The sequence below is a fragment of the Carcharodon carcharias genome, chromosome 1, assembly GCF_017639515.1.
Source record: "Carcharodon carcharias isolate sCarCar2 chromosome 1, sCarCar2.pri, whole genome shotgun sequence".
Taxonomy (NCBI): domain Eukaryota; kingdom Metazoa; phylum Chordata; class Chondrichthyes; order Lamniformes; family Lamnidae; genus Carcharodon; species Carcharodon carcharias.
The window spans coordinates 21932786-21957710 of NC_054467.1; the positions used below are offsets into that span (position 1 = coordinate 21932786).

The 24925-nt window shown below is 42.9% G+C and overlaps 1 protein-coding gene across 8 annotated transcripts in view; it reads right to left on the bottom strand.

Annotated features, from left to right (window-relative positions):
* LOC121285316 (janus kinase and microtubule-interacting protein 1-like) overlaps positions 1 to 24925 on the bottom strand; it is a 377146-nt gene that overhangs the window by 46470 nt on the left and 305751 nt on the right. For all 8 annotated transcript variants that reach the window (XM_041201824.1, XM_041201835.1, XM_041201778.1 and 5 more), the window contains 4 exons: positions 10942 to 11061; positions 8862 to 8990; positions 6566 to 6649; positions 1984 to 2046 (listed from right to left, as the gene is read on the bottom strand). In XM_041201824.1, the coding sequence (XP_041057758.1) occupies positions 1984 to 2046; positions 6566 to 6649; positions 8862 to 8990; positions 10942 to 11061 (396 nt within the window). The remainder of the gene's footprint in view (positions 1 to 1983; positions 2047 to 6565; positions 6650 to 8861; positions 8991 to 10941; positions 11062 to 24925) is intronic.

The window sequence follows — 24925 nt, forward strand, 5'->3', positions numbered from 1 at the left end:
AGTAATCTAGTACAAGGTTGCAAGTTTCCAAAGAAATCAGTGAACCTCACAAACACAAGTCAGTCTGCAAGAGTCTGAGAGGGGGAAAGAGCATGAGGACAGAGACAGCCAGCCCTGTGCTGAAGCAGAGAAAATGCTAACTCTGTCGGCCACCATGCAACACATGGGTGGGAGCTCATGCTCAGATTGGAGAGACTGAGTTCATGAGGATTTAAAGGAGGCTGGAAGATTCACCTAGCTTGGGCTAGAGGGAGGAATCTCCAATGTAACCCTCACAGTGAAAGTTCAGTTCTAGGATTAGAAGTTACCCGGCTGGGAAAGGCAAAAAAGAAGCAAGCCACTGGGAGCCGAGAATAGCCTGGTCTGGTTCCTAGAGAATAAAGTGTCCACCTAAGGGACAGGATAAAGTATAACCATAGCAACAGCTTTTCAGTCATGGTAAAAGCTAAATGGGCAATTTCTTGTCTGGAGTTTAAAGTATATGTTGCTTGCTGAATAATCTTTAGACAATGTTGCTTTTAGTTTGTTTCTTATAGTAGGAGTCTTAAAACTTGAAATCTTGTCATGTGATCCATTCAATCCATCACTGAAAATGTAAATAGCTTTTTAAAAGTTATTGTTCTCCACTGGGATCCCATTGGACATTGTCCTTATGTGGATAGATTTAGAAAGTGTGAAAATAAAGCTAAGCAAATTAAGGATGGGGAAGATGCAAGGGGTATGTCTGGTGGAGGGGTAGGAAGACAGATGTGCTGTAGATACTGTCCAGATTAGGTATAGAAATATAGCTTCATCACCACTAATTGCACGGCCACCATTTATTCACAGTGGGGCAGGAAATCTCCAGATGATCTGCTGTAGCTTTGCTACAAGATTGGCAGAAATCCAAAAAAAGTGGTGCTTACTCCATTTTCCCAGACTTCCTGCCAAAAATATGGCAGATGTTCAGGAGGCCCCCACCCCACACAATCATTCTCCCCTTAAAACCAACCCCCCCTGCCCCCTTCTCCCCACAACCCCCCCCGCCATCCCCCCCACCCCCACTTTCATCCCCAGAAATTTTAGGCACAGACGCCCAGCATTGCTGGGAGAGGTATGATGCCTTCAAACACTTAAATCCCCACAGCAGTGAATGCAATTGATGCCCAGCCATTCAAGCACTCATCTGTGACTCAGATCAATTGATTCAAATGGAACTGCAAAAATGTTTCTGTTCAGCAGCCAATTCCTGCACCCTCCCTCCCATTCCAAGCTCCCCAGTGCTTGTTGAAGTCCTCACCAGATAAACGTAAATATGGCTGACCCCTGAAGCTGGTCCACACAGAGGAAAGTTCTGACCAACAGATCTAAAGGCAGATCATAGCATGCATAGAGGGCAAGAATGAATATAAGAGGAAGAGAAAGAGAGTAAAGAAAGGGAAAAGGGGAAAGAGAAAATGTTAATGAGAGGGAGGGGAAATGATAAAATAGAAAACCCCAGTGACACTACTCTCATTAAAGGGTGCATAATAGAGATAATTACTGCCATCTTCTCACTGGGCAACACTATCAGCACCAACAGCTAAATGTCACTCTCACCTGCTGGGTTTCTCTGTATCTTCTATCAGGCTGTGAATTGATTTGCAATAATCAAGGGGGGCAGGGTAAAATGAGGGAGAAGGGAACCTGATCACCCCTTTTGATAATCAAGATCGATTGCAACAGTGACCAAGAAAATACAATTAACAATCGCAAAACATCGATGAAAGCGCTAGCACGAACAAAAAAAACATAAATGAAAATCTGTACTTCGTGCAAGGTTCAAAGATGGTCACAATAAGTTGGGTTAGCCCAGTCAACTGTGAAAGCTGTTACTTCCCTGCCTTCCATTAATCAATGTTGTCAGAAGCGTAGGTGCTAAACATCCCCACAAGAAATTACTTGGATGAGACAACAACAGAGAATTGATGATGCTCCACAAAACATGACCAATGGATCATTTACCTTTTCTAAAAGTTCCTGGTTGCTTCTAAAAAGTAACTGCTTATCTTCCACCCATTTTGAATCCTAAAATAAACAAAATAGCAAGAAACAAAAAGAAAATGTATTACAAAATCCCTATGTAACAAAACAAAATCTTAAAATGAACTGCATCTTACAGTGGGTGCAGAGAAAGAAAGTCTTTAAAAAAAAAAACGACTTGCGTTTTGGAGCACATTGAAATACAAATGGGCTGAAATTGAGCTGCATGATATTAGCATACAAATTCTGAACACTTCCAGAAATTTCTTTGTCTGGTATTTGAATTTGGGCCTTTAGCTGTTCCTCACTTGAACAGATTAACTCTTCCCTTAAATTAGCAGACAAAATAAATACATGAAAAGACATTGCACGCTAATATTGCACAGCACCACTCCGACCCCAGAAGTTGAATAATGAATTCATAGAAGATAATAGATGTATTGCAATTTAAATTTCTGTATTGATCTATTTAAGCATAGTTATTGCGGTGAATTGTACATTAATTTAACTAAATAGACTTTTAGACTAATAGGACATTGTTTATTCACTAAAATTCAAACGCATTTACATTTGATACTGCATGTACAATAAAAAATGCATTATTGCTGAAAAAAAGAGACTTTTTTGTCAAAGCTTTTCATCTTGCACTCATCAGGACAACCCGCAAGAATACAACATGTAAAAGGAACAACAATTTATACTGTATGAAAAGAGAGTGCTGGTTGGTTGGCAAGTGAATTCTGACTGGAGAGGAGAATGCATCAGTTGATAAGGACTGAAAGTTAACTGCCAAGCATTGTTTGAAATTTAAACCAGGCAGATAGAGGCAACCCCTCTACCAATCAGACTCCACTTGCCAACCAATCAGCCCTCTCTTCTCATTTAGTATAAGCTGTTGTTCCCTTTACATTTGGTATTCTTGCAGATTGTCCTGATGAATGTAAGATGAAAAGCTTCAACAAAAAATGCCTATTTTGTTAGCAATACTCAAGTTCTGTACTACCAAACAAAAAATACATTACTTTCGAACACTGTTTTGAGCTTCCTTAATAACAAATGGATAACTGGGTTTAGAAATAATTAGAAAGGCAGTCTTAAAATCCAGTCAGGCTTACTGCCCTGGTCTACAGTCACCAACACTAATAGGATCTTTATCAACTTGAAGCAGAGAAATATTGCAGGGTGCTTTATTTAGTGAAATTATTTTTGTCTATGCATAGAATACTAGAAAGGTTTCAATAGAAAGCTCAACTTACACATCCAAATAAATGGAGGGAGAATGGGGAGAGAAAAACAACATTTCACACAAACTGAAATAATTTAGCAAATACCCAAAATAAAATCACAATAAGCCAAAAGTTTTAGCATTATTACAGGAAAGAAAAATACAACAAATTCAACAAAATAGGAAAATGTGCACACGCTTTAAAGTGCAACTTAATCAAACTAAGCTTGATTTTAAGATTTTAACATAACTATTTGTACAGTTCTGATCATTCATCTTTTTGATTGCTTAACGATGAAGTGAAATCACTACCAGGGTCACATTATACAATCCCAGTAATTTAGAGCTCTGATAGTATGAAGTAGGGTGTGGGCAAAAGTACTTTCACCTTACAAGTGCATATCCGTACCCACCACTCATCTGGACTAGAGACATCACTATCACAGCAAAAGTCGTTACAGAATGGTGTGCAAGTCTAGAGCTGAGCGGCAAAGGCAATGCTGAGCGTGGCAGGGGTTAATAAGATTTCACATTGCCTTTCTGATACAACCTTCAGCCACAATGGGAGCCAGCACAAGTTTCATTCAATTATCTTTGTAAATTTTGCATTTAAAATTATACAAACACTACAAAGTCTATTTTCTTCCAGTCATCAAAAAAGTACTTTTGCGAAAAGTAGGTTTCCTCACTTCACAGCAATTGTTCTTTTTTGCTAACATTAATGGATGGGTGTAAGATGTACCTTTACATCATTAAAAATAAGCTATTGCTCCAGACACTGGAAATTGTCAAGCTACAGGTATTTCAAAAATAGAAATTCACAATGGTGTACATGTTCCCATGTGGGTTAGGAGCCACTGCAAGTGCAAGTGTCTGAGTCACACATTTAGAATGAATTCTGAGCCAGTCATTTTTTTTTAGGAAACATACACAAAGCATTTAATCCTCTTGCACGTTCTTAACATTATAAACAATGTTCCAGATCATTCAACCGAGTAACAAACTGTAACTCCAGCACATCAGAGAAAAAAACAAACCAGCAAGGTTATTTTCCATGCACACAGTCAACATGCAGTTTAAATTAGAGCCTCTTGCGCATCACAGACAGAACATTCATTTCACCTTGAGGATGTAAAATGAGATGCCCTGACAAAAAGGTATGTGCCATTTATAAATATCGCTGGGGTAACTTAACCCGACTGCTCCACTGGCATAGAATGTCACCTGCTGGCAGCACCAATCAGTAACTTGGGCAGAACTGATTGTCGGAATGTCATGAACGGTGCAGGTCTGAGCTTGGGATACAAGCCACTTGCAGGCGGGCTTCACCCACCAGCAACACACTAACCCATATTTCTTAAATGGATTTCAAGTGAGTGGTTCAGTTGTGAAGTTAATTTTTACAGAGCAATGCTTTGGCCCTGCTGCAATGCAGGAATTACTGTAGTGTCACACAGGTCTACAGAGGGAACAATGCTTTGTAAACTTTCTGCCCCTTAAAAGTCACCCCCATTTGCCAAGCTTTTGGTCACCAATTCTAATAAATCCATTTTGAGCTCAGTGTCAAATTTTATCTGATTATAGCTGGTATTAGGCACCTAGAGAAGTCTTATTAGATAAAAGGTGCAATAAAAATGTAAATTGTTTTTATTTTTCCAACAACAGTCAGTCTTAAAACCCAATGATTTGAAAGCTGCACACTGTTTTACCAGAGCTCATCCTTTTGAATCTCCAAAGCAAAATTACCATTTTTCTGTCTGTGACATGCCAGTTCTGCTTTGATCATTGATCTCCAATTTGACAACCTACACAGGGGCCTGGATTTACTAACTTGTGCACATCTCTGATGGTCTTGCAAACCTCGTCCATGTTTCCCCTTATTTGTGAGTAGAATTTGCCTCCAACCAGCAGCCAGGTCAGCTCTGTGGCTGCAGGTAGAGGCAGTGACAGAGCTGTATGCAGAAAGGTTATTTTGCTCCTTGACTTTAATTTTTTTCCCCCAAATGATGGGGCATATGAAGGACTACTTTCTGACAGTGCTGGAACACACTCCTCTTCCAAATTTACACTCAGGCCCTCTGCAACCATTGGTCCATGGCGCAACAAGTGGCCAATGCTCAAACAGGACAAATGGCAGAAACACAGTGGATGCACATGCCCACCTACATATAGATGCATGAGCCTGCTGGGCATGTCCACTGGGAACTAGAGGGCGGACAACAATTGTTGGGGTGTGCGGGGGGTGCGCGGAGAGAAGAGAGAGGAGACAATGGGGTATATCACGTCCTCAAACAAGTTTATGCCTACAATTTCCCCAAATCTATCCCAAATGAAATCATCACGGGGAAGGAGAAAATCAGGAAATCAGGCTCACTATTCCCTTATTGCTGTGTCCTTGAATTTGAGAATCATCCCACTGCCTTATTCTTTCTTAGAACCTTAAACCTGTGGAACTCCTTCCTTCATCAAACAATTTATGGATTTTCTAAAACCAGACTTGGCTTCACCTAATCTATAGTTTCCTCTCCAACCCACTCAGACTCTCTTAAGCTTTAAATTTGGGTGAGTGTTTCCTTGCTGCACTGAGATGGGAATCTTAAACCGATCTGGAACAGTCTAACTAGAGAACTATAATTAACAAGCTGGCAACAGAAGCTGCAAAATACAAAATTCTCTAATTATGCAAGTGTACTGCATTAAGTATCGTGTTCTGAATTACAATGGTGGGGGGCGTGTATAATTAACGAAGCAAAACCAAAAAAATGCTGAAAGTCATCATTTCTTAACCAACTGGGGCAAAAGAATTGGAAACACTTTTCAGAATCAGGTTTAATAGGATGAGCAGCTGGGTACATACTTTCAACAAAAAAAATGCAATTTCTCAATGTTGTGTCATTTTAAAATACAGCGTTGAAACTACCTGAACAAACCTGGCACAGCAGTGGGTGTAAAAACTACAATGGCCTGTCAGCTCATATCAGCAAGTGGCCTGGTGAAAATTCAGGAGCTTAAGTATGCAGCCTGCAAAGGTTTTTGAGAAGGTGGTCAGAGGCTTATTTTTCATAAATTACCAGATTGATTCCATATGCTTTCTAAATCCTGCCAGAATCACTTTCCTAGAATGTGCTCAATCATGATGTGCATATTCAACAGTGTAACCCACCACACAATTGTTTGGGAAAGTCAAAGCTGTGTTCAGTGACTGAAAGGTTGTGCAAAGTCGATGTTACAAGATCTCCCAAGAAGTTACCAATGATCATTGATGCAAATTAAACCAAGGATGCTGGAATAAATCAGTATTACAGCCAGTTGCACACACGAATTCTCAGAGTCTTTTACCTGCCCTTTCTCAGCAAGTGATTTTTCCAGGTCTTCAATTTTGGCTTGACATCGGAGGAGATCAGCTTGTAGCTGTTCGCGAGTCTGTTAAGATAAGTTATAGTTCATTGTAGATTACACCATAGAAATGGAACATTCAGGCCAATTTTATGTGTGCTGCTTCCTTACTGGTGAAATCAGAAACTGATCCCACTGCCCTGCTCTTTCTCCATGTGCTTTAAATGTCTCTTCCCTTATAGAATGGAATCATCTTGACTTCAACAACTAAAAGTATTCCATGCTCCAAGAGATCTATGTATACGAGCTACTAGCCTCTTTCCTCATTCGCTTAGCAGCATTTCAAAATTATTAACCTTTTATTACTGAATCCCTAATCAATGGAAAGATTTTCCCTATTAACCTTATTGAGCCCTTTATAATTAAAAATACCCAAAAGCTTACTCCCCACTTGTGAGCAATTTGTGTTCCATCATTAAGCACACATCCAGTCTATAACACTGAACAACGCACAAGCATAAAGAATTAACTGAGGAAAGTTGACATTGGCTCAGATATTCGCTGAGAATCCCAGAAATGGTCTAAAATTCTAAATCTCGTACCCAAACCCAGCATTTTCCATCTTCGCAGGGGCGGGAGTGGAGTTGGGTCAGGGTCCATGCGCACATGATTCATCGATGCAGCTGGTCACTTAAATCACCAGCTGCCTCCACTGAAGTGGGATTTTGGTAGGCCAGGGGTGCAGGACTCGGAGTATCTAGATTAGAACAGGTAAGAGGAGGCCTAAGCTTGGTGGGTTCATTAGGATAGCCAGGGTGCCCCTTTGGAGAGGTAAGATACCCCTTTCAATAGGCCCTGGGATACCTTTGGGAGATGTAAGACACCCTTTGGGATTGTTAAAAGTGATCACGATCATACACTTGTTACGCACAACTCATTGGAACTATCAATCTGTCAAAGAGCTGTCAGGGAGCTATCCAGTAGTCAAAGTACTGTCCAGCTGGTTAAGAGCTGCCCAGCTGTCAAAGAACTGTCAATGAACTGTCCAGCTGTCAAGGAACTGTCCAAGTGCCAAGGAACTGTCCACTTATCAAGGAACTGTCAAAGAACTGTCCACATATCAAGAAAATGTCCAACTGTCAAAAAACTATCAAGGAACTGGTTGTCTGTCAAGGAACTGGTTGTCTGTCAAGGAACAGTCCAGCTGTCAAAAAACTGTCAAGGAACTGGTTGTCTGTCAAGGAACTGGTTGTCTGTCAAGGAACTGTCCAGCTGTCAAAAAACTGTCAAGAACTGTCCAGCTGCCAAGGAACTGTCCCACTTTCAAAGAGCTGGCGAGCTGTCAAAGAACTGACCAGCTATCAAAAAACTGTCAAAGCCGCCAAGGAGCTGTCCAAGGATTCTAGGTGAGTTGGCATGGAGGGGGAAGGAGCAAAGGTTGTTGAGTGGGGGCATGGGTTGGCATGAGTTGGCACTTAGTTGGCATAGGGGTATCAGGGTCCATAGAGATGGGTAGAGAGGCATGGGTTGGCCTAGGGGGTATGAGGGGCCATGGGGGTGGTGGGTGGGTCATGCATGGCACAGGTTGGCAAGCATCCTTTGGCAGTGCCAAACACACAGGCTTCGAAATGCCTCGCATTTTGTGGGTAAACTGGCATTAAACGTGCTGCAGCAGCTGTCCTCCTCCCTCTCACATCTCAGGCAGGCATCTTGGCAACAACTGTGAGGCTCTGGTGCCCATGCAAAATTTTTAAATGTTCCAACCTTAGGTTATGGGTTGAGGTCGGCAACACTACAGAGGGATGGTCGGAAGTCCTGTACCATTGTGGCATCACAGGGAATTTCTCGATACAGCAGTCTTAAATCCTCATATCAAATTAAAATTGAAGTACAAAAAATAGTGTCGCAAGTCATCTATTCGAGGCTGTTTGTGAAGCTGTACAGCCCTAAGGCGCCAAGGTCAAATAGGCTCTTGCAGATCATGTAATTGCACGTTCAAAGGGTTTTTTTTACTCCTGGAATAATTGATCCTAAGTCAGCTTTATGGGCGACAAGTCTGTATCAGGTCAAACTTTTGTTGCGCCATGTTTAAAAAAAAATACAAGTTTTAAAGATTTATTTTGTATCTGGGGATGCTGGTTCGTATGAATAATTCTGTATTAATAATAGTTTGCTGAACATCTCAGTGCTGACGTTGCTGTGTTGAAGGGGAGAAGATGGAACTTGAAAGAGGAAGGAGGGTTTTGCCGAAACAAGGCCACTTCTAGATTAAGAGGACCATGCCACAACTTTAACCTACCCTGGTTTCCCGCTCCACATCCAGAGTTCCACCAACTTGCTCCTGAAGCAGTGCATAAGCTCTCTGGAGAGCCTGGTATTCTCTAGTAAGCTGACGGAATCTCAATTCAGATTCTTCCCTGTTTATGGCCTTATAAAATGGAGAAAATCTTTGGAATTAGTCAACAATTCACAAGAAAATCTTATAAAGGAAATCAAATGCAAATATTCACCTTTATAAAAAAATTGAGTATGGAATCAAACAGCGACTGTGCTCTTGTATTTAGTAAGGACATAGAAATTGCAAAATCCCTTTCCACATGGACTGCAGCAATTCAAGAGGACAGTTCGTCACCACCTTCTCAAGGGCAACTATGGATGGGCAATAAATACTGGCCCAGCCAGCGAAGTCCACATCCCATGAATGAATAAAAAACAGCTCCAGGCTTCTTTTCAATTTGTACTTGATTAATTTTCTAAAAAATGATTTCTACTCTTGCAAATATGTTTCTTTTTGTTGCTTGTTGAGCCAGGAAATGATCCAGTTCTATACTGAGTTTCAAAGAAGTCAGTATTCATCCCGTGATTCCATTGACTGCTGATTCTTAAATTTAGCTAATGGCTTGCTGTTTATTATACCTTCCTCAGGTTTTTCTGTCCAGGCTTTCCAAACCAAACCCTTCAGCCCTTCAATTGTAATAACAATCATTTCCTTACTTTTGCTTTGTAGTATTCCTACCCAAATAGTTTCCCCTTTAACAAAAACAGAAAAATGCTGGAAAAACTCAGCAGGTCCAGCAGCATCTGTGGAGAGAGAAATAGAGTTAACACTTTGACTCTGTATGACTCTTCTTCAGATCTAAAGAGAAGTAGAGATGTGATGGATTATATACTGTTTAAGAAGGGGTGGAGCATGATAGAAGGCCAGGCACAGGTGGGAGCTCAAGAGAGATTGACAAAGATGTCATGGACACAGGACAAAGGAAGTGTTATGCTTGTATTAAAGGCTAAAGAAGGTGCTGAAAGTGGCATTAAGGTAAAATGTCTTGCTTTCATTATAGTTTCCCCTTCTCTGTACTGGAACTCACCCAGCCCCTGGTAAATAGAAAAAGCACAATTGACTTCATATTTCCCAAATGGCTTTGTTTACATATTTAATTATTGAATTCCCCACCGCAGTTTTGGATCTGGAATTAATCCTTATTTCTAGCTGCTTGCTCAACAAGATCTCTTCCACGATTTTATTTCTTTCCTCTTTTATAAGTATATCAGTCATTTCTTCCTATTCCAGATTTCTCATGTGCATAAAAATGAACATGAATAGCCCATTCACTGTTGAGCAGGTATCACATGCTGATCAATCACAACAAAAAATGAGTGGAAGGTCCCAGAGGACAGCATGCAAAAGAGGAGATAAAGGACAAGCCTGAGACAGAACCAACAGCAGCAATGAATAAGCTCACCTCAGTTCTACCTCTGTAGTAAAGTCAGTACTTGCATCAACACTCCCAAGTCATGCTCTTGCTAACAGTGGCACTAGTTAAGCACATGCTCTTACCATCACCATATATTCTCTACAACTGCCATTCTTAACACATGAGCACCAGTGGCCAAGCTTACTCTCAAAAACCTGACCAGCATAACCAACTCACTGTGATTTTAACACTCATTGGCACTGCCTCACCACATGTTAACCACATGCAATATATTGAGAAAATATTGGAACAGCACAGCAAATTTGCCAGCATTTGAAAAGAGAAAAGGCAGATTTATATTTAGGGTACTCCCTCAGAACCTGCAATGTTAACTTACCTTTTCAGATGCTCACAAACGTTGTGTGTATTTCCAGCATTTTCTGTCTTTATTTCAGATTGTCAGTAATTGCAATTACCTTATTTTTTTCCTCTCTTAAACAGAACAATTATTTGTCAGACTCTTTATTTATTAAGCTATCAGGCAACTTACTGGATGTTGCTAATGCATAAGGAAGTTTAATTTTTCAGTAAGCGTTTTAATCAGTTCTGTACTTTGTCGCAATGGATTTCAAAGTCCCTTCAGAGCTCCAGTACTAATTGCTTGGTAAACAGAAAAGAGTCATTTACCTCATCTAGGTCTTCTTCTGGAGTTGCTGGTGTCCTGTCCGTTGTATACGAGGCTACTGAAGAGGTTTCTGAATCTACTGATTCCTCATCAAATCCAAAAAATGTCTCTACAACATGCCTCTGAAAAAGAGAATGAAATACTGATGAAGGTTACCGAAGTTCTCATAAACATCTCTATTTTTGTCAAACATTCCCTCTCTGTATTATCTTTGTGGTGCCATCTCAGCTTTTTAATGCGCCGTTGAGTAAGTTATTGTCAAGCTGTTGCTTCATGTGTCTTAACTGTCAGCTAAGATGCAGCATTTGTAGAGCTGCTCGAGCACAATCCTTTGTTATTAAGTCAGAGAGACGTATTCAAAACAGAAAATTGTGGAGAAAGGAGAGCTGTAATATGTTGTTGTTTTAGTCACTATAAACAGTCTCCTTCTCAAAGGGATTTTAAAAGATAGGAAGCATGTCCAAAGGCCTGGGCTAATACTTCAAATCATCTCTGAAATTAAAAGCTGGTATTAGTAAAAGTGACCATTGACAAGAAGTTTGCCATAAAAATTCAATTGGTTCATTGGTTCAGTGAAGAAAAATCACTGTCCTTGCCTGGCTTGGCCAATATATGACTCCAGTCTCACACTAACATTGCTGGCTCTTAATTGCCTGCGAACTGGCCTTTCTTCAGCCAATCAGAGAGATCAGTAAGAGTTGGTCATGCCTTACCAGCCTGATTTAATTTTTTGAAGAGATGACTCAAGTAGTGTGTAGGGAAATGTTATTTGTATGAGCTGCCAAAAGTCCCTCATAAGAAAGAGACTGTGAACTAAGGTTGAAGTTCACAGAATTGAAGACAAATTTTTGACCTGGTTAGGAAATTTTTACCAGGGGACCAAGATCTCCTGACTTTGAGTGTGGAAGTAATAGGTAGGTACTCTAATTGGCAGGATGTGACTGTGGCGTCCCACAAGAACCTGTGCTGGGGTCTCAAATATTCGCTGTATTTTTTAACGACATAGATGATGGAATAGAGAACCACATATCCAAGTTTGCAAATGACACAGATAGGTGGCGCTGTGTGCAGTATGGATGAAAATATAGGGTGTGGTTTAATCGACCCAATGGGGGTCCCGCCAACCAGTCGGAGAGCTGACTGGGTACATCCAGTTCAATGGGTGTGGCCTTATGTTAATTAAATGTCCTTCAGGCCCATTGTCCAGCCTTCCTTGGGATTCAGAACCCCGGCGGCAGAAGTCCCACCCACTAAGAGCTGCCAGCCAATCAAAAAGAAAAAACTTATTATTTACATTAGACTCAGGCATTTTATGGGAATTCCCTAAAGACCACAGAAATGGAAACACACATTGGGACGAGTTATGAAAATTAATGGGGGGGTGAAGTAGGAGACCCCTTTTGAAAGGCCAAGGCCCAAGAGAATGGCCTAAGCAATTTGCCAATCAGCTCTGGGTAGTGTATGATGAAACCTTAGAGGAGGAGAAAGAGAGAGAAAAGTTAACTGGAAAAGCATCAAATCATTGCTGAAGAACCCTAATCAGCTATTGTCTGTCTTATGTAAGAGCTACCATGGAGAACTAGTTTGGCCCCAGTGATGAGAACAATGTGGATAAGGTGCAACAGGAATTCACAAGATTATTTAAATCTCATGAGGAGATGGGTAAAGGAAATCAGTCTGAAGGCAAGGTACGCAAAATGAAAGGAGGAACTCCAAGGAAGTGGCAATAGGAGGGTAAACCCTTCAATCCAGCCTCAAGGACAGATGAAGAGATTTGTTATAACTGTGGAAGAAAAGGTCATTTTTTAAGGGACTGTAGGAAATCTCAGAAAAGATGAATAGAAAGAGATAAAAAGGTAAAGCCCCCAGAACCAAGTGCCCCTAGCTATAGGGAACTAATGGGATGTGCGGTCAATATTATGAATGAACAAAAGGCTCAATAGGAAGATAGGATCCACTCATCTCAGGGAGGTGAGGATCCACTCATTGAACAAATCTGATGAGGCCGCGCTCAGCCTAAGTACCGGTGCCCACTCAGATACAATGAGTGCAATGGACCATGTATAGACATTAAAGTAGAAGGAAAGAAAGACAATTGTCTAATTGACACTGGAGCTTCTAATACCTCTCAAGTCTCCATGGTTTAGTGAAAAACCTTAAGCACTCGAGGGATTTTCAGGCAAATCAATGACTGGGTGGTATCTAAACCGTTAAATTTTAAGGTGAGACCCATGCATACTAAGTGGGACTTTAATTTTAACACAATGGGACCAACCTGGAATGGAGATGCAGGGATCCAACTGGATGCTGGCACATAACATAGTGCTGGACATGCACAACAACTACCTGTGGGGTGAAGTGGATAAAACTGATCAAGTGTTGGTTATTCCACCATATCATGGGAAGGCATGGACTGTGACTTCAGCAGGGCCCTATGACCTGGAAACCCTAAAGAGTAGTATTTCAAAAAGGTGCTGGCAGACAGTAGAACAGAATAGGGAAGCTTTCTCCATTCATAAACATGATTGTAGAAGGGTGATGGCAGGTTAGAGAAGGAGATTCTATGCCTGGACTTCAGGAACAATATACCTTCCTGAGGGGGAGAGAATTGGACCGGACAGGGCAGTATCATCTTTGATAGATCAGAGAATCTTGAGATCTTTGGTCACTCATGTAAATTCACCTACTTGGCTGTTAGGAATCCAGCCAGGTTGTGGCAAGTGATCCTCAACTGCAGAGTCCTTAATAAAAACATCCCTGCCTGTGCACACACTTTGGCTGCAGTAGGCAATCTACCTGGCAATATACCAAGGTCAGCAACAATCTTTACTGTGTTGGATATTTCAAACAGATTCAGGTCAAAGCCCTTCTATCCAGATGATCAGTACAAGTTTGCCTACAGGTGCCTCATTCAAAGGCACTCAGTGACTGATTGAGGGACCCAGCATCAGGTCTGCTGAGAGCCACCCCCCTTGCTCTTGCTAACCCCGTGACCTCCACCCCACAATCCCCCTCCCTCCATCATTCACCCATGGCCTGGGTCCCTCGGCAATTCTGTGCCTTAGATGGGTGTGTTACTAGCAGCAGCCACCACCTCCCAGGTGGCACTGCTGAGCAATGGAGCTGCTGGCCTCTGATTGGCTGTCAGCGCTCAGCCAGAGGGACTCCCACCCTCCAGCCAGAGGGACTCCCACCCCCCCAGTGTTCTTGATCCAGGGGAAGGCCATCTGCTGTCCAGTTTAGTGCCTGATTGGCATGTAATGTGGTGGGCCATCTGGAAAAGAGTCTCTCTGACTCTCCTACGTTAAGTTCTGCCTAGCTTTTCACAATTGCTAGTCACAAGTTATGGCATAATTACTCCAAATGATTCAGAAACCCCTGTGGATCTGCGGTAACAATGCAAAGAGGCCATGAAATTACTACAGAGGCAAGTTAGGTGTGGAAACCAGATGGAGAGAGCATCCTTGGTTCACGGTCACATGTTTTCTTTTAACTGGCTCAGAACAGCATTAATGGATGCCTGGCAGCATCAACCCTTCCTCTTCTTAGCTACAGCCAGAGCAAGTGGAGAGGAAGAGTGGGGAGGATAAATAGGCAGTCCATATAAAACTGAGATCATATATACTATAATGAACAGGTATCATGGATAATTTCATGCTCAAGTCATTCCCAGTTATGAACTGTACTTCATTTACTTCGAGCAGCTTAGAACCAGGTTTCAGTTAAAGGCAGTGCAGTCAAACTGTCTGCCTTAAGTAAGTTTTATGCTCAGCCTGTGATGTGAAATGAGGTAACAGAAGTGTAGACTTAGAGCAGGAAAGCAAGCTTAAAAAAACCACTGTGCATCAGTCAAGCGCCTAAAAGGACATCACTTGAAGCCTTAAGTGCCACATCACTTGAAACATTGTCATGCTAATTATTCAAGTTTTCCGCAAATTAGTTTCTTTGATTTAATACCGAAATTACAATGGTCAAGTTCTCACTTCACACATTTCAATCTGCATTTCATTAATGTTGAATCTCACAGGCACCATGAAGTTAGTTACATTAGAGCTACATTAAAATCCAAATCAATTTCATATTTTGAATAAGTTAGCTCCACAAAATGTCACCCGAATCTGAGATCTGTGGTTTCTCAAGGGCTTTGAGCATTGCCAAAAAGTCCAAAAGTCATTTACCCGTGCTTGATCTCTTCAGCACACAAAGAGGAAGCCATGGGCAGAATCTTGGTGGCAGTGGCAGGAGTTCTCAGCTGCCAGCTGGAGAGCTGGCAAGAGCCCTGCATTGCCTCCTTCAGGGAAGGCCAGCTACATCTTGCTCCACTCATGCACCTTACTGGGCAGCAGCCGGCCTACCCCAGGATCAAGGGATCCCCAGGGATGGAAGTCCAGCCCGACAAGAGCTGCCAGCCAGAGGCCAACAGCTCTATTGGATGGCAGTGCCACTGGGGAGGCAGTGTCTACTGTGAGTACGACAGCCACCCAAAGCCCAGGATCATTGCTGGATCCCAGGCCAGAGTTGAGTGATTGCGGGAGTGGGATCGCAGGTTGGGGGTGGAAGGGGGAGTCAACAGCAAAGCCAGGGAGGCGGGTCTCTGTAGGGCACCCCCACCTTTTCCAATGCCGGGTCCCTTTATCAGGTACTACGTGCCTTTGAACGAGAGACCACTGCACCTCCACCACCCCACCTCTCCTTCAGAAGCCCGCAAACAAACACAATAGGGTCTCATCCTGCCACTGCTGGTGTTAACCCAGTTGCAGGCGGGGGGAGTGGGGGTGTGATCTTGCCAGGCAAGAAGAATCATACACCCAGTAAAGGGACAAAGCTTCAGCAGAGAAGAGATGAGAAGGGCAGGGTGGAAAAATTGATGTTGAGAGAAAAAAAACAAGCATCATGTTGTCATGTAGTTAGGATTTCGCCTAGTGATGAACTTAGGGAATTAAAGTATAGCTCACAGTTAGGAATTTGCAGCTGGAACCTCAGGCCAGCTTCTTGTGCATCATTGGTACCGTAAGTTTTGTGCTCAATCCTTTTTCTTTCACTACAAGAATTTTGAATATGGAAAGAAAAGTGTAGCTGGAGGGGGGGGGATATGGTCAATTAACATATGAAGTACCCAACAATATTATTTGCATTTAACATAGCCAACCATAAATTGATCACTCTTCCTTTCTATGTGGATTTTCTGAGCTTAAATATCTTTACGTAAGGTTTTGGGTGGAATCAACCGGTCACATTGGTGATGGGTGTCATGGCGGGCCTGAGTGGACATTATGACGAGAAGGCCAAAAGTCAGTTTCACCTTGTCGTGAAACCAGTTTGTGATTGTCCGTTCTACCCGTCAATGGCAGGCCCACTGCTACACATCGGGAACCCAATTTAAATACTTTAGCATCTCATTATAAGCCCTGATCGCTGGAATCATCCCCCCCCCACAACGCTGGATCATCTGGGCTGATGTGCTTCACAACTGTACATAAGCGACGTGCACCTGGCGAGCTGCACTTCGCTCGGGTCGTCGAGGTTTGTTTGCCTACCTTGCTTCGGGCAGCCCTCATGGTCATCAGCGCCAGGCTTCGCAGGCAGCGCCACATCACTTTTATGGGGGTGCACGAGCAGGTCTCTACCTACCAGACCAGCCTTAAGGCGGGGGGCTCGGGCTTGCTTGGGGAAGGGGGCGAAGTGGCCTCAGGCAAGTGAAGAGGCTGCAGGCTGAGTGCTGCACTGGGGAAGGGGAGGTATCCCAGGGTGTGTCTGGGGGCACGTGTTGATCTGTGCAAGTGGCCTCAAGATGGTGAGGGCTGAGGAGGCAGTCTCCAGAGGAGATGAGGCCAGATGGAGATGTGAGGGTGTGTGTGAGAGAGTGAACGCTGATGTCCCTTGAGCTGACAGTGAGTGAGATGCCAGTGAATGTGTGATGGCCTTATAAATGGATGAGTTGAGATTGATGAGATGGTTGCCTTACCATCATTCATGCGTTTTCTGCACTGGATGGCTGATCTCTTGTGTGCAGTATTGGCACTGAACCACCTCTGCCACCACCTCCAAAGCTAGGGTGGTGAGACTGATAGGCCTCTTGCAGCCAGGGTAGGAATAGAGGACATCACAGCGGGCCTCCACAGAGTGCAGAAGGCCTCCCAGGAATGTGGCATTGAATCATGGGGATGCACTCTTCTTGGTTTTTGGGGCCATGTCTTCACCGGAGCAGTCCTGGGGCTGCAAGCATTGAGAACTGTGTGCGCGGCTGCAGTTTAAATGAGGAAGTGGCGAGGTAATGGCGTGGCAGGCAAATCGGAGGCACCCCGCCAGCAACCAGGTGTGTTTCCTGAGGCTGCATTACATATGAGACAGGAAGGCGTGAAAATCCACCACTGCGGCCGGCGGGTAAAATGTCTTTTTCACACCCGCTACCGCACTTGGTGCAAATCTGGGACAAATCCACCCTTTAAGTTTTAAATTAGTCAGCAGTATGACTGCTGGTGATGCTAACAAATGACGCTGAACACATTCTCATGGCATTTCATGGTATGTTGGCCTTCATAGTGAGAGGATTCGAGTACAGAAGCAGGGATGTCTTGCTGCAATTATACAGGGCTTTATTGAGACCACAGGTAGGATATTGTGCGCAGTTTTGGTCTCCTTATCTGAGGAAGGATGTTCTTGCTATAGAGGGAGTGCAGCGAAGGTTTACCAGACTGATTCCTGGGATGGCGGGACTGACATATGAGGAGCGATTGAGTCGGTTAGGAGTATATTCGCCGGAGTTCAGAAGAATTAGGGGGGATCTCATAGAAACCTATAAAATTCTAACAGGACTAGACAGGGTAGATGCAGGAAGGATGTTCCCGATGGTGGGGGAGTCCAGAACCAGGGGTCACAGTCTGAGGATACAGGGTAGACCATTTAGGACTGAGATGAGGAGAAATTTCTTCACCCAGAGAGTGGTGAGCCTGTGGAATTCATTACCACAGAAAGTAGTTGAGGCCAAAACATTGTGTGTTTTCAAGAAGGAGTTAGATATAGCTCTTGGGGCAAAAGGGATCAAAGGATATGGGGAGAAAGCGGGAGCAGGCTGTTGAGTTGGATGATCAGCCATGATCATAATGAATGGCAGAGCAGGCTCGAAGGGCTGAATGGTCTACACCTGCTCCTATTTTCTAAGTTTCTATTTCCATCTCTGCTATTTTAAACAAAAACAGAATTACCTGGAAAAACTCAGCAGGTCTGGCAGCATCGGCGGAGAAGAAAAGAGTTGACGTTTCGAGTCCTCATGACCCTTCAATAGAACTAGGTGAATCCAAGGAGAGGGGTGAAATATAAGCTGGTTTTCTGTTTCTGTTTTTGTTTTGGATTTCCAGCATCCGCAGTTTTTTGTTTTTATCTCTGCTATTTTAACACAAATGGTAACCAGCTTATTTTCAATGAGTTAATGTCTCCAGTAAAATTATTGACAAATGGGTGCCATATAATCACATCAAAAAGTATCTGTAAATGTGATCATTGAGCCTCATCAGTATTTATGTAACCTATAATTAATAATTTTGTATATTATAGGATTACACAACCTTCCTCCTGACAAGCTTAATAAGTGACTGTAGGCAAGCAGTTTGGTTTTTATATTGATCCAACATTAATAGTTTAGAAAGCAAGGGCTGAATTTATCTGTCCATAGAGACAGGTGTTCAGGTGGGGAAATTTACACAGCTGGCTGGCATGCTGGTTTCCAGACACCATCATGCCCCTGTTACCATTTTCCCAGAGTCTGGGTGGATGTAGGAAGGGTAGCAGCAGGTCCAATTAAGGGGAGTTAATGGCCTATTAAGGCCTACTTTCAGGAGCTTGCAGGCCCCCTCAAGGCATTGAGGTCTGGGCCCACTGCCTGGACGCAGCCTCCTGGTGGAAGAACGAGCACCCAATGCTCCAGGTAGGTTTTGATCCCTCCCCACCAGCCTGACTATAGCTACAGCCACAGGCTTCCCTATGGAGGGGCTTCCCTTCCACATGAGGGGATTTTTTTTAAACTTAAAAGTTTGAGTTTCTGGCACCCAGCTCATGTTTGTGTGAAGGTGGAGTGAAGCAGTTAGCTTTGTGCAGTTGTGTCTGCGCTTTTCTTTGTTGAACTCCTCGGCACAAGGGAGGGAAGCAGGAGGGTGGCTGCTTGTATGGAGGCTCGGGACGGGCAAGGGTGAGTATTGGTGGGAGCATGGGTGTGGAGTGGGGTCAGGGGCATGAAGGAATGGATTCAAGACAGGACAGAGGGTAGGGTCTGGGGCATGGAGGAGTGAAGTGAGAAGGGCCTGGGTGTGGTGGAGGAAGGGGTGGTGGGAACAGTCAGTCAAGATAAGAAAAAAAGAGGCGTCGTTGGGGGTGTCAATACTGTCCACATGTGGGTCCATCTCAGGGTATTGGCCGAATCCTTACAGGGCTTTGAGTTCACCTACACCATTTCAATTATTCCCGCTGAGAGTGATCTCAGATAATGGCCAGAGTTTTCCGGATCCGACCGCAGGTGAGGTGGCGCCCCAGCCAGAAGTCTGTTGACTTGCAGCGGGATTCAGAAGATCACAGTGGCGGGCGTGTGTGGAAAATCCCACCAAATGTCTTTTACAATGCATAGAACAGCTAAGCTTATAAATTCAGCCATGCCCCACAGAGTGGCGGGTACAATACTGGGCACTAATGTGAACATTCAATAAAGAGTGAATACAAAAACACAACATTGTTTCTTCAACGTGAAAGAAATGCTCTTAACTCTGCTGTAGCCATCAAGGTGTGGTAACAATGGGGCTTGCCCGTATATTTAGCTCTTTGACAAAGCTAGTCTCAACAAATAATAATGATGCCAACATGAATGAAGTTTCTTTCATGGGATGTAGGCGCCACTGACAAGGCCAGCATTTGTTGCCCATCCCTACTTGCCCTTGAACTGGGTGGCTTGCTAGGCCATTTCAGAGGGCAGTCAAGAGTCAACCACATTGCTGTGGGTCTGGAATCACATGTAGACCAGAACAGGTAAGGATGTCAGATTTCCTTCCCTAAAGGACATTAGTGAACTGGATGTGTTTTTATAACAATCAATGATAGGTTCATGACCACCATCACTGTGACTAGTTTTATATTCCAGATTTATTAATTGAATTTAAATTCCACCAGCTGCTGTGGTGGGATTTGAACCCTGTCCCCAGAGTATTAACGTGGGCCTCTGGATTACTAGTCGAATGACATTACCACTATACCACTATCTCCTCCAATGAAGCTAATATAATGTGAAATACTTACATGTGAAATTTAAGTCTATGTTAATGGCAATGGAGTTGGGCAGGAAGGTTTGTTGCTGTGACACAGGGCCTCGTTGTTTGTCCAGGAGGCTCTTTTGTAGCCCACCAATACCTGCACTGTCAGCTGGGGGCAGGTTTCACCACTGAACAAATCCCCCCCACCCCCTGCATGATCATGTATCTCTGTGCATGTCGCCAGCATTTTAAATTTTAATCGTAATCACGTGGGAACTAGCAAAAAGCAACAGAGCGGAAGTGGTGCCCACTCGCTGTTCCAGTATCGCAGTTAAAATTCCACCTTTTCTGACTAAATTAGGGGATCCTTGTATTATAAATTCTTTTTCCTAACACAAAGATAGCTTCAGTTTTAAATTTCAGACCCAACTGCCCTGCTCACCGAATCTTTAATGATTGAAGGCTGTGTGCTGTCACACAGAGTAAATAGAGGAATTCATAGCCACACGTCACAGGACGGTGACCTCTTGTTGACTATGCTGTCAGGGGATGGTTTTTCCCTACCAGAGGAAAGGTAAAATATTTCAGGTCAGTCACAAGGGGAGCACTAATGAATAATACTGAGCACCAGCTGTTTTAATGGAGTTCAACATTGACCAGGCCCCCAAGGCTTACGTTATTGAGTATTACATGAAAGCCTAGCTGACCCCAGATGTCAGGTCTCCACTAGGGCACAACCAGCAATTCAAATAGCCCGACAGTACAAATTTAAACACTTTTCCATAAAAAGACTCAGGAGGGAGATTAGAAGGAATTCATCAAAAGCACTCCCTCCACCAACAATGCAGTACTTTGAAAGGTGTTTCTGAACAATTTGGCTCAACACTTCCTTACATTATCCTCAACTCTGCATCAATCATTCAGCATTGCTATTTTAATAGCCTTCTTCTGTCAAGATTAGCATTTATAAGTACATGTTTGCACATCAGCAAGGCTCAGTGAGATTTATCTCTTTTTCACAAATCATCTATTTACTGCAAGGACTTAGTCTAAATTCAAATGCATTGGATATTATCTTTTTTTGTTGCATGGGTCTTCATTCATGTCAAACAAGATGATAAAGCTAATTTCCACTGCTTGTTTTAAAAGTGTTAATTCTCTTACTGTTAAATTGCTTTTGCATTCTTAATTCATTTTTACATCATAGATTTAGACACAATAAGTTCAAAATGAGCTGCTAGCTCAGTACTGAGCCCAAGAGAAAAAGAATGAACAAATGGGAAATGCACTAATTCAGAACAGTATTTACAGCCAAAACATTTTTTACTAGCCTCTGGCAGAAATATATTTACATCTCAAAAAGAAAGAAGAGGATGATATTGTTTCATAGAACTAGCTGATGCACGTAACCTCACAGACAAAGCACTGTGGATTTTGTAAAATCAGTTCAGTAACCATGTCTCGCACTAATCAGCGAAAAAAAAAACATCTTCAGTTGCTGGAAGGACATTCTTACCTTCATGCTTATAAGTCATTTCTTGGCAGCCAGACAAATACAGACAAACCAAAGCACATAAGCAGATGAAACAGGAAAAATACAGCACTAGCAGTAAATATTCCATTTTAATGCTTGAGCTACTTCACAATATCTCTCTTATTGGAGCATTTGTTTCCCTGCATGAATATGAGGAGGATGACAAAACAATTACTAAATCGTCCATAAAACAAAGAAGAACAAACAACTGGCTGCTAACGGCAATACCAAAATCTTCTGGTCCGTCTTTTCATGCCTTCTTTGGTGCTGTTGCTTTGGGTGAAATCCAAGGAAGTATGCAATGCCAATACTTCCCCAAGGTTCTTATGGAACACCCTCCTGGGTCTCTTGGCCCCTCCTCCTACTGCAGGCACTGCTGGTTATGTACAACTGCACTCTCATCACAAATCAGAATCTCCCAGGCATCACACCAGTGAATCTGAGCAGGTAATTCTATGAAGTGTGTGGCACTTTGAAGATCACATGCATGTCTCAATCAAAATATAAAGGAGGGATCCAAGTTTTTATACAGCTAATGCTTTTAGCAACAGGTAAGAAGACCTAAGAGAACAAAAGCCTACAGAATGTCGAGCATTGAAGGCCTTGCACTTTTTTTTCTAACTGCTTAGTTGCTACTGTCACTATTTACTTGTCATATTGGCTCAGATTTTGCGGTAAAAATAACGGTAAGGCTATCAGCAGCCACCCTATAAAAGCAAATCAGACAGTAACATCCAGCATCCGCAAATCTAAGAATCAGCACATTATTGTTCGAGTTGCTCTGCTCCTCCACAAGCTTTGCTCTAACAGCATCTTGCCAGAGACTCTTCATTCACATAGATGTCAGGACACAAAATTGCAGTACTTACCCATTAGGTACCCACTAAACATGCCAGACAAACTTGGGTCTTGTTCATTTAAGTGGAATTTTAGTGGTGTGGTAAGTCTTAATTACTGTGAAACCATCTCTCCAGCATTGCAAATTTACTTTTGTAAGTATGGAGTGCAATTCCTTCAGATGTTAATAATTGATTAAAAATACTTTTTTTTACTTCTTCTGTCTGTCAATCCCATAATATTTCTCCGTCTCTTTTCTTCTGTACATAATTTTGCATTTAATTAAAGGGCCGGATTTTCAATCGAGGTTCAGGAACCGGCCGTGGGAGCTAGTTCTGGGTTCTGACCCTGCATGGTGTGCATAAGGTGTGCCCACTGCAATTTCCCTGCCAATTAAAGGCCAGGGAGTGGGCTTGCCATCCAAGCAGGGAAGGCGGGCAGGCTCCCAATACTGCCAGGCCAACGGAAGCACCTCCAACACTCAAGAGATCTGCAGTCCCACTGGCCGAGGTAGGAGCTGCTGATGTGAACACGGAGAGTGAGAGGGAAAATTGAAGGCAAATTTATTTATATTTTTTAAAAAGCCAAAACTGCTTGACCAGAATCCTGCAGGGGATAGCCAGTGGCTGCAGCTCTTGCCTGGTAGCTCTTATGGTACAGGGGTTCCCTCCGGATATGGTCCAGGTCAACATAGGTTAAAACATAGGAAACATAGGAAATAGGAGCGGGAGTAGGCTATTCGGCCCTTCAAGAGGTTGCCCACATTGCTGACTGAAAATTCCATCTGGCACAGTAATAGGGCTTATATCCCTCATTCCTCTCCCATTGTCCTACAAATAGCCTTGCTAGTGACTTGGTCTGTATTGAAATGTAACTGGGTCATGTTAATGGTCTGGCTCACATGATATCAACATACCTGGCCCTTAATAGAACCTTTTCTCTTATTTATGTGTGGGATGTGGGCTTCGCTGGCTGGGCCAGCATTTATTGCCCATTCCTTATTGTCCTTGAGAAGGTGGTGGTGAGGTGCCTTCTTGAACCGCTGCAGTCCATGTGGTATAGGTACACTTACAGGGCTGTTAGGGAGAGAGTTACAGGATTTTGACTCAGCGACAGTGAAGGAACGGTGATATATTTCCAAGTCAGGATGGTGAGTGACTTCGAAGGAACTTTCAGGTAGCGGTGTTCCCATCTATCTGCTGCCCTTGACCTTCTAGATGGTAGTGGCCATGGGTTTGGAAGGTGCCGTCTAAGGAGCCTTGATGAATTTCTGCAGTGCATCTTGTAGCTGGTCCACACTGCTGCTACCTTGCATCGGTGGTGTAGTGAATGTTTGTGGATGTGGTGCCAATCAAGCGGGCTGCTTTGTCCTGGATGGTGTCAAGCTTCTTGAATGTTGTGGCAGCTGCACTCATCCAGGCAAGTGGGGACGCTCAAGGAAGGGAAGCTGGACCTTCTAAAACAGAGGATGCAGTCTTTGAAACAGCAGTTCTTCAGCTATGACTGGCTCCTGTTCCTTGAAGGGAAAACATGGGTAGCCAGTTTGTAGTTCTGGATATTAGTCTGAATCATCCACATTACCTAGTAAGAGCCATTAAAGTCAACGCTATGTTCAATCTATATAATGTGATGTCATTCCACTGGGATGGAATGAGTTACTTTCTCAAAGACACAATACTAGTTATTTGTTGAGTTCCTCTTTGAGCAGTTAGAAGCACATTTTGAAAGCATAATGTAAATAAAGGGTTTACTTAGGCTAATAGGTTATCTCACTCGTTATTTTTCAATAGATGCAGCTGCCAATTTTGATTTCATTAGTTTGGGCATGACATTTTCGAGCTACAGACATAATCATTTTTGTTTCTGCTTTATGAGTTTTCTTTGAAACCTTTTAATTTTGCTTAGAAGTGATAGTTTGAGGCACCCTGTTTCTGAATTCGCAATGTCAGCTCAGATTATTAATTCACAGTGGGACTTGTACCCACAGCTTTCTAATTCAGGAGGGAAAGTAACATCAATTAAGCCATGCTGTCACCAGTCACCAAACAGGATTACACACACAAGTGGGTTGAGGCTGCCAATCGACAAATCCCAGCAATAACTTAATGAGACTGCTGCGTGTGACACAAAAGGTTTTTAATGCATTCTGAATTTTAATAAATAGATGTTTTCCTTTAATCAGCACCTTTGATATAACTGAAGCTACTGTTCACATTAGTACCAATCCTATGTCACACCATCGCAGTGTTCACCCACAAAAAATGTTGAGGATAACTTGAAGTGTATCATTTTACTGCTCATCATTACAACCTATATATGGTATATATTTTAAGTAGATTGCTTCAGTGCCCTTACTTCACATTCTCAAAGGAACAAAGAGCA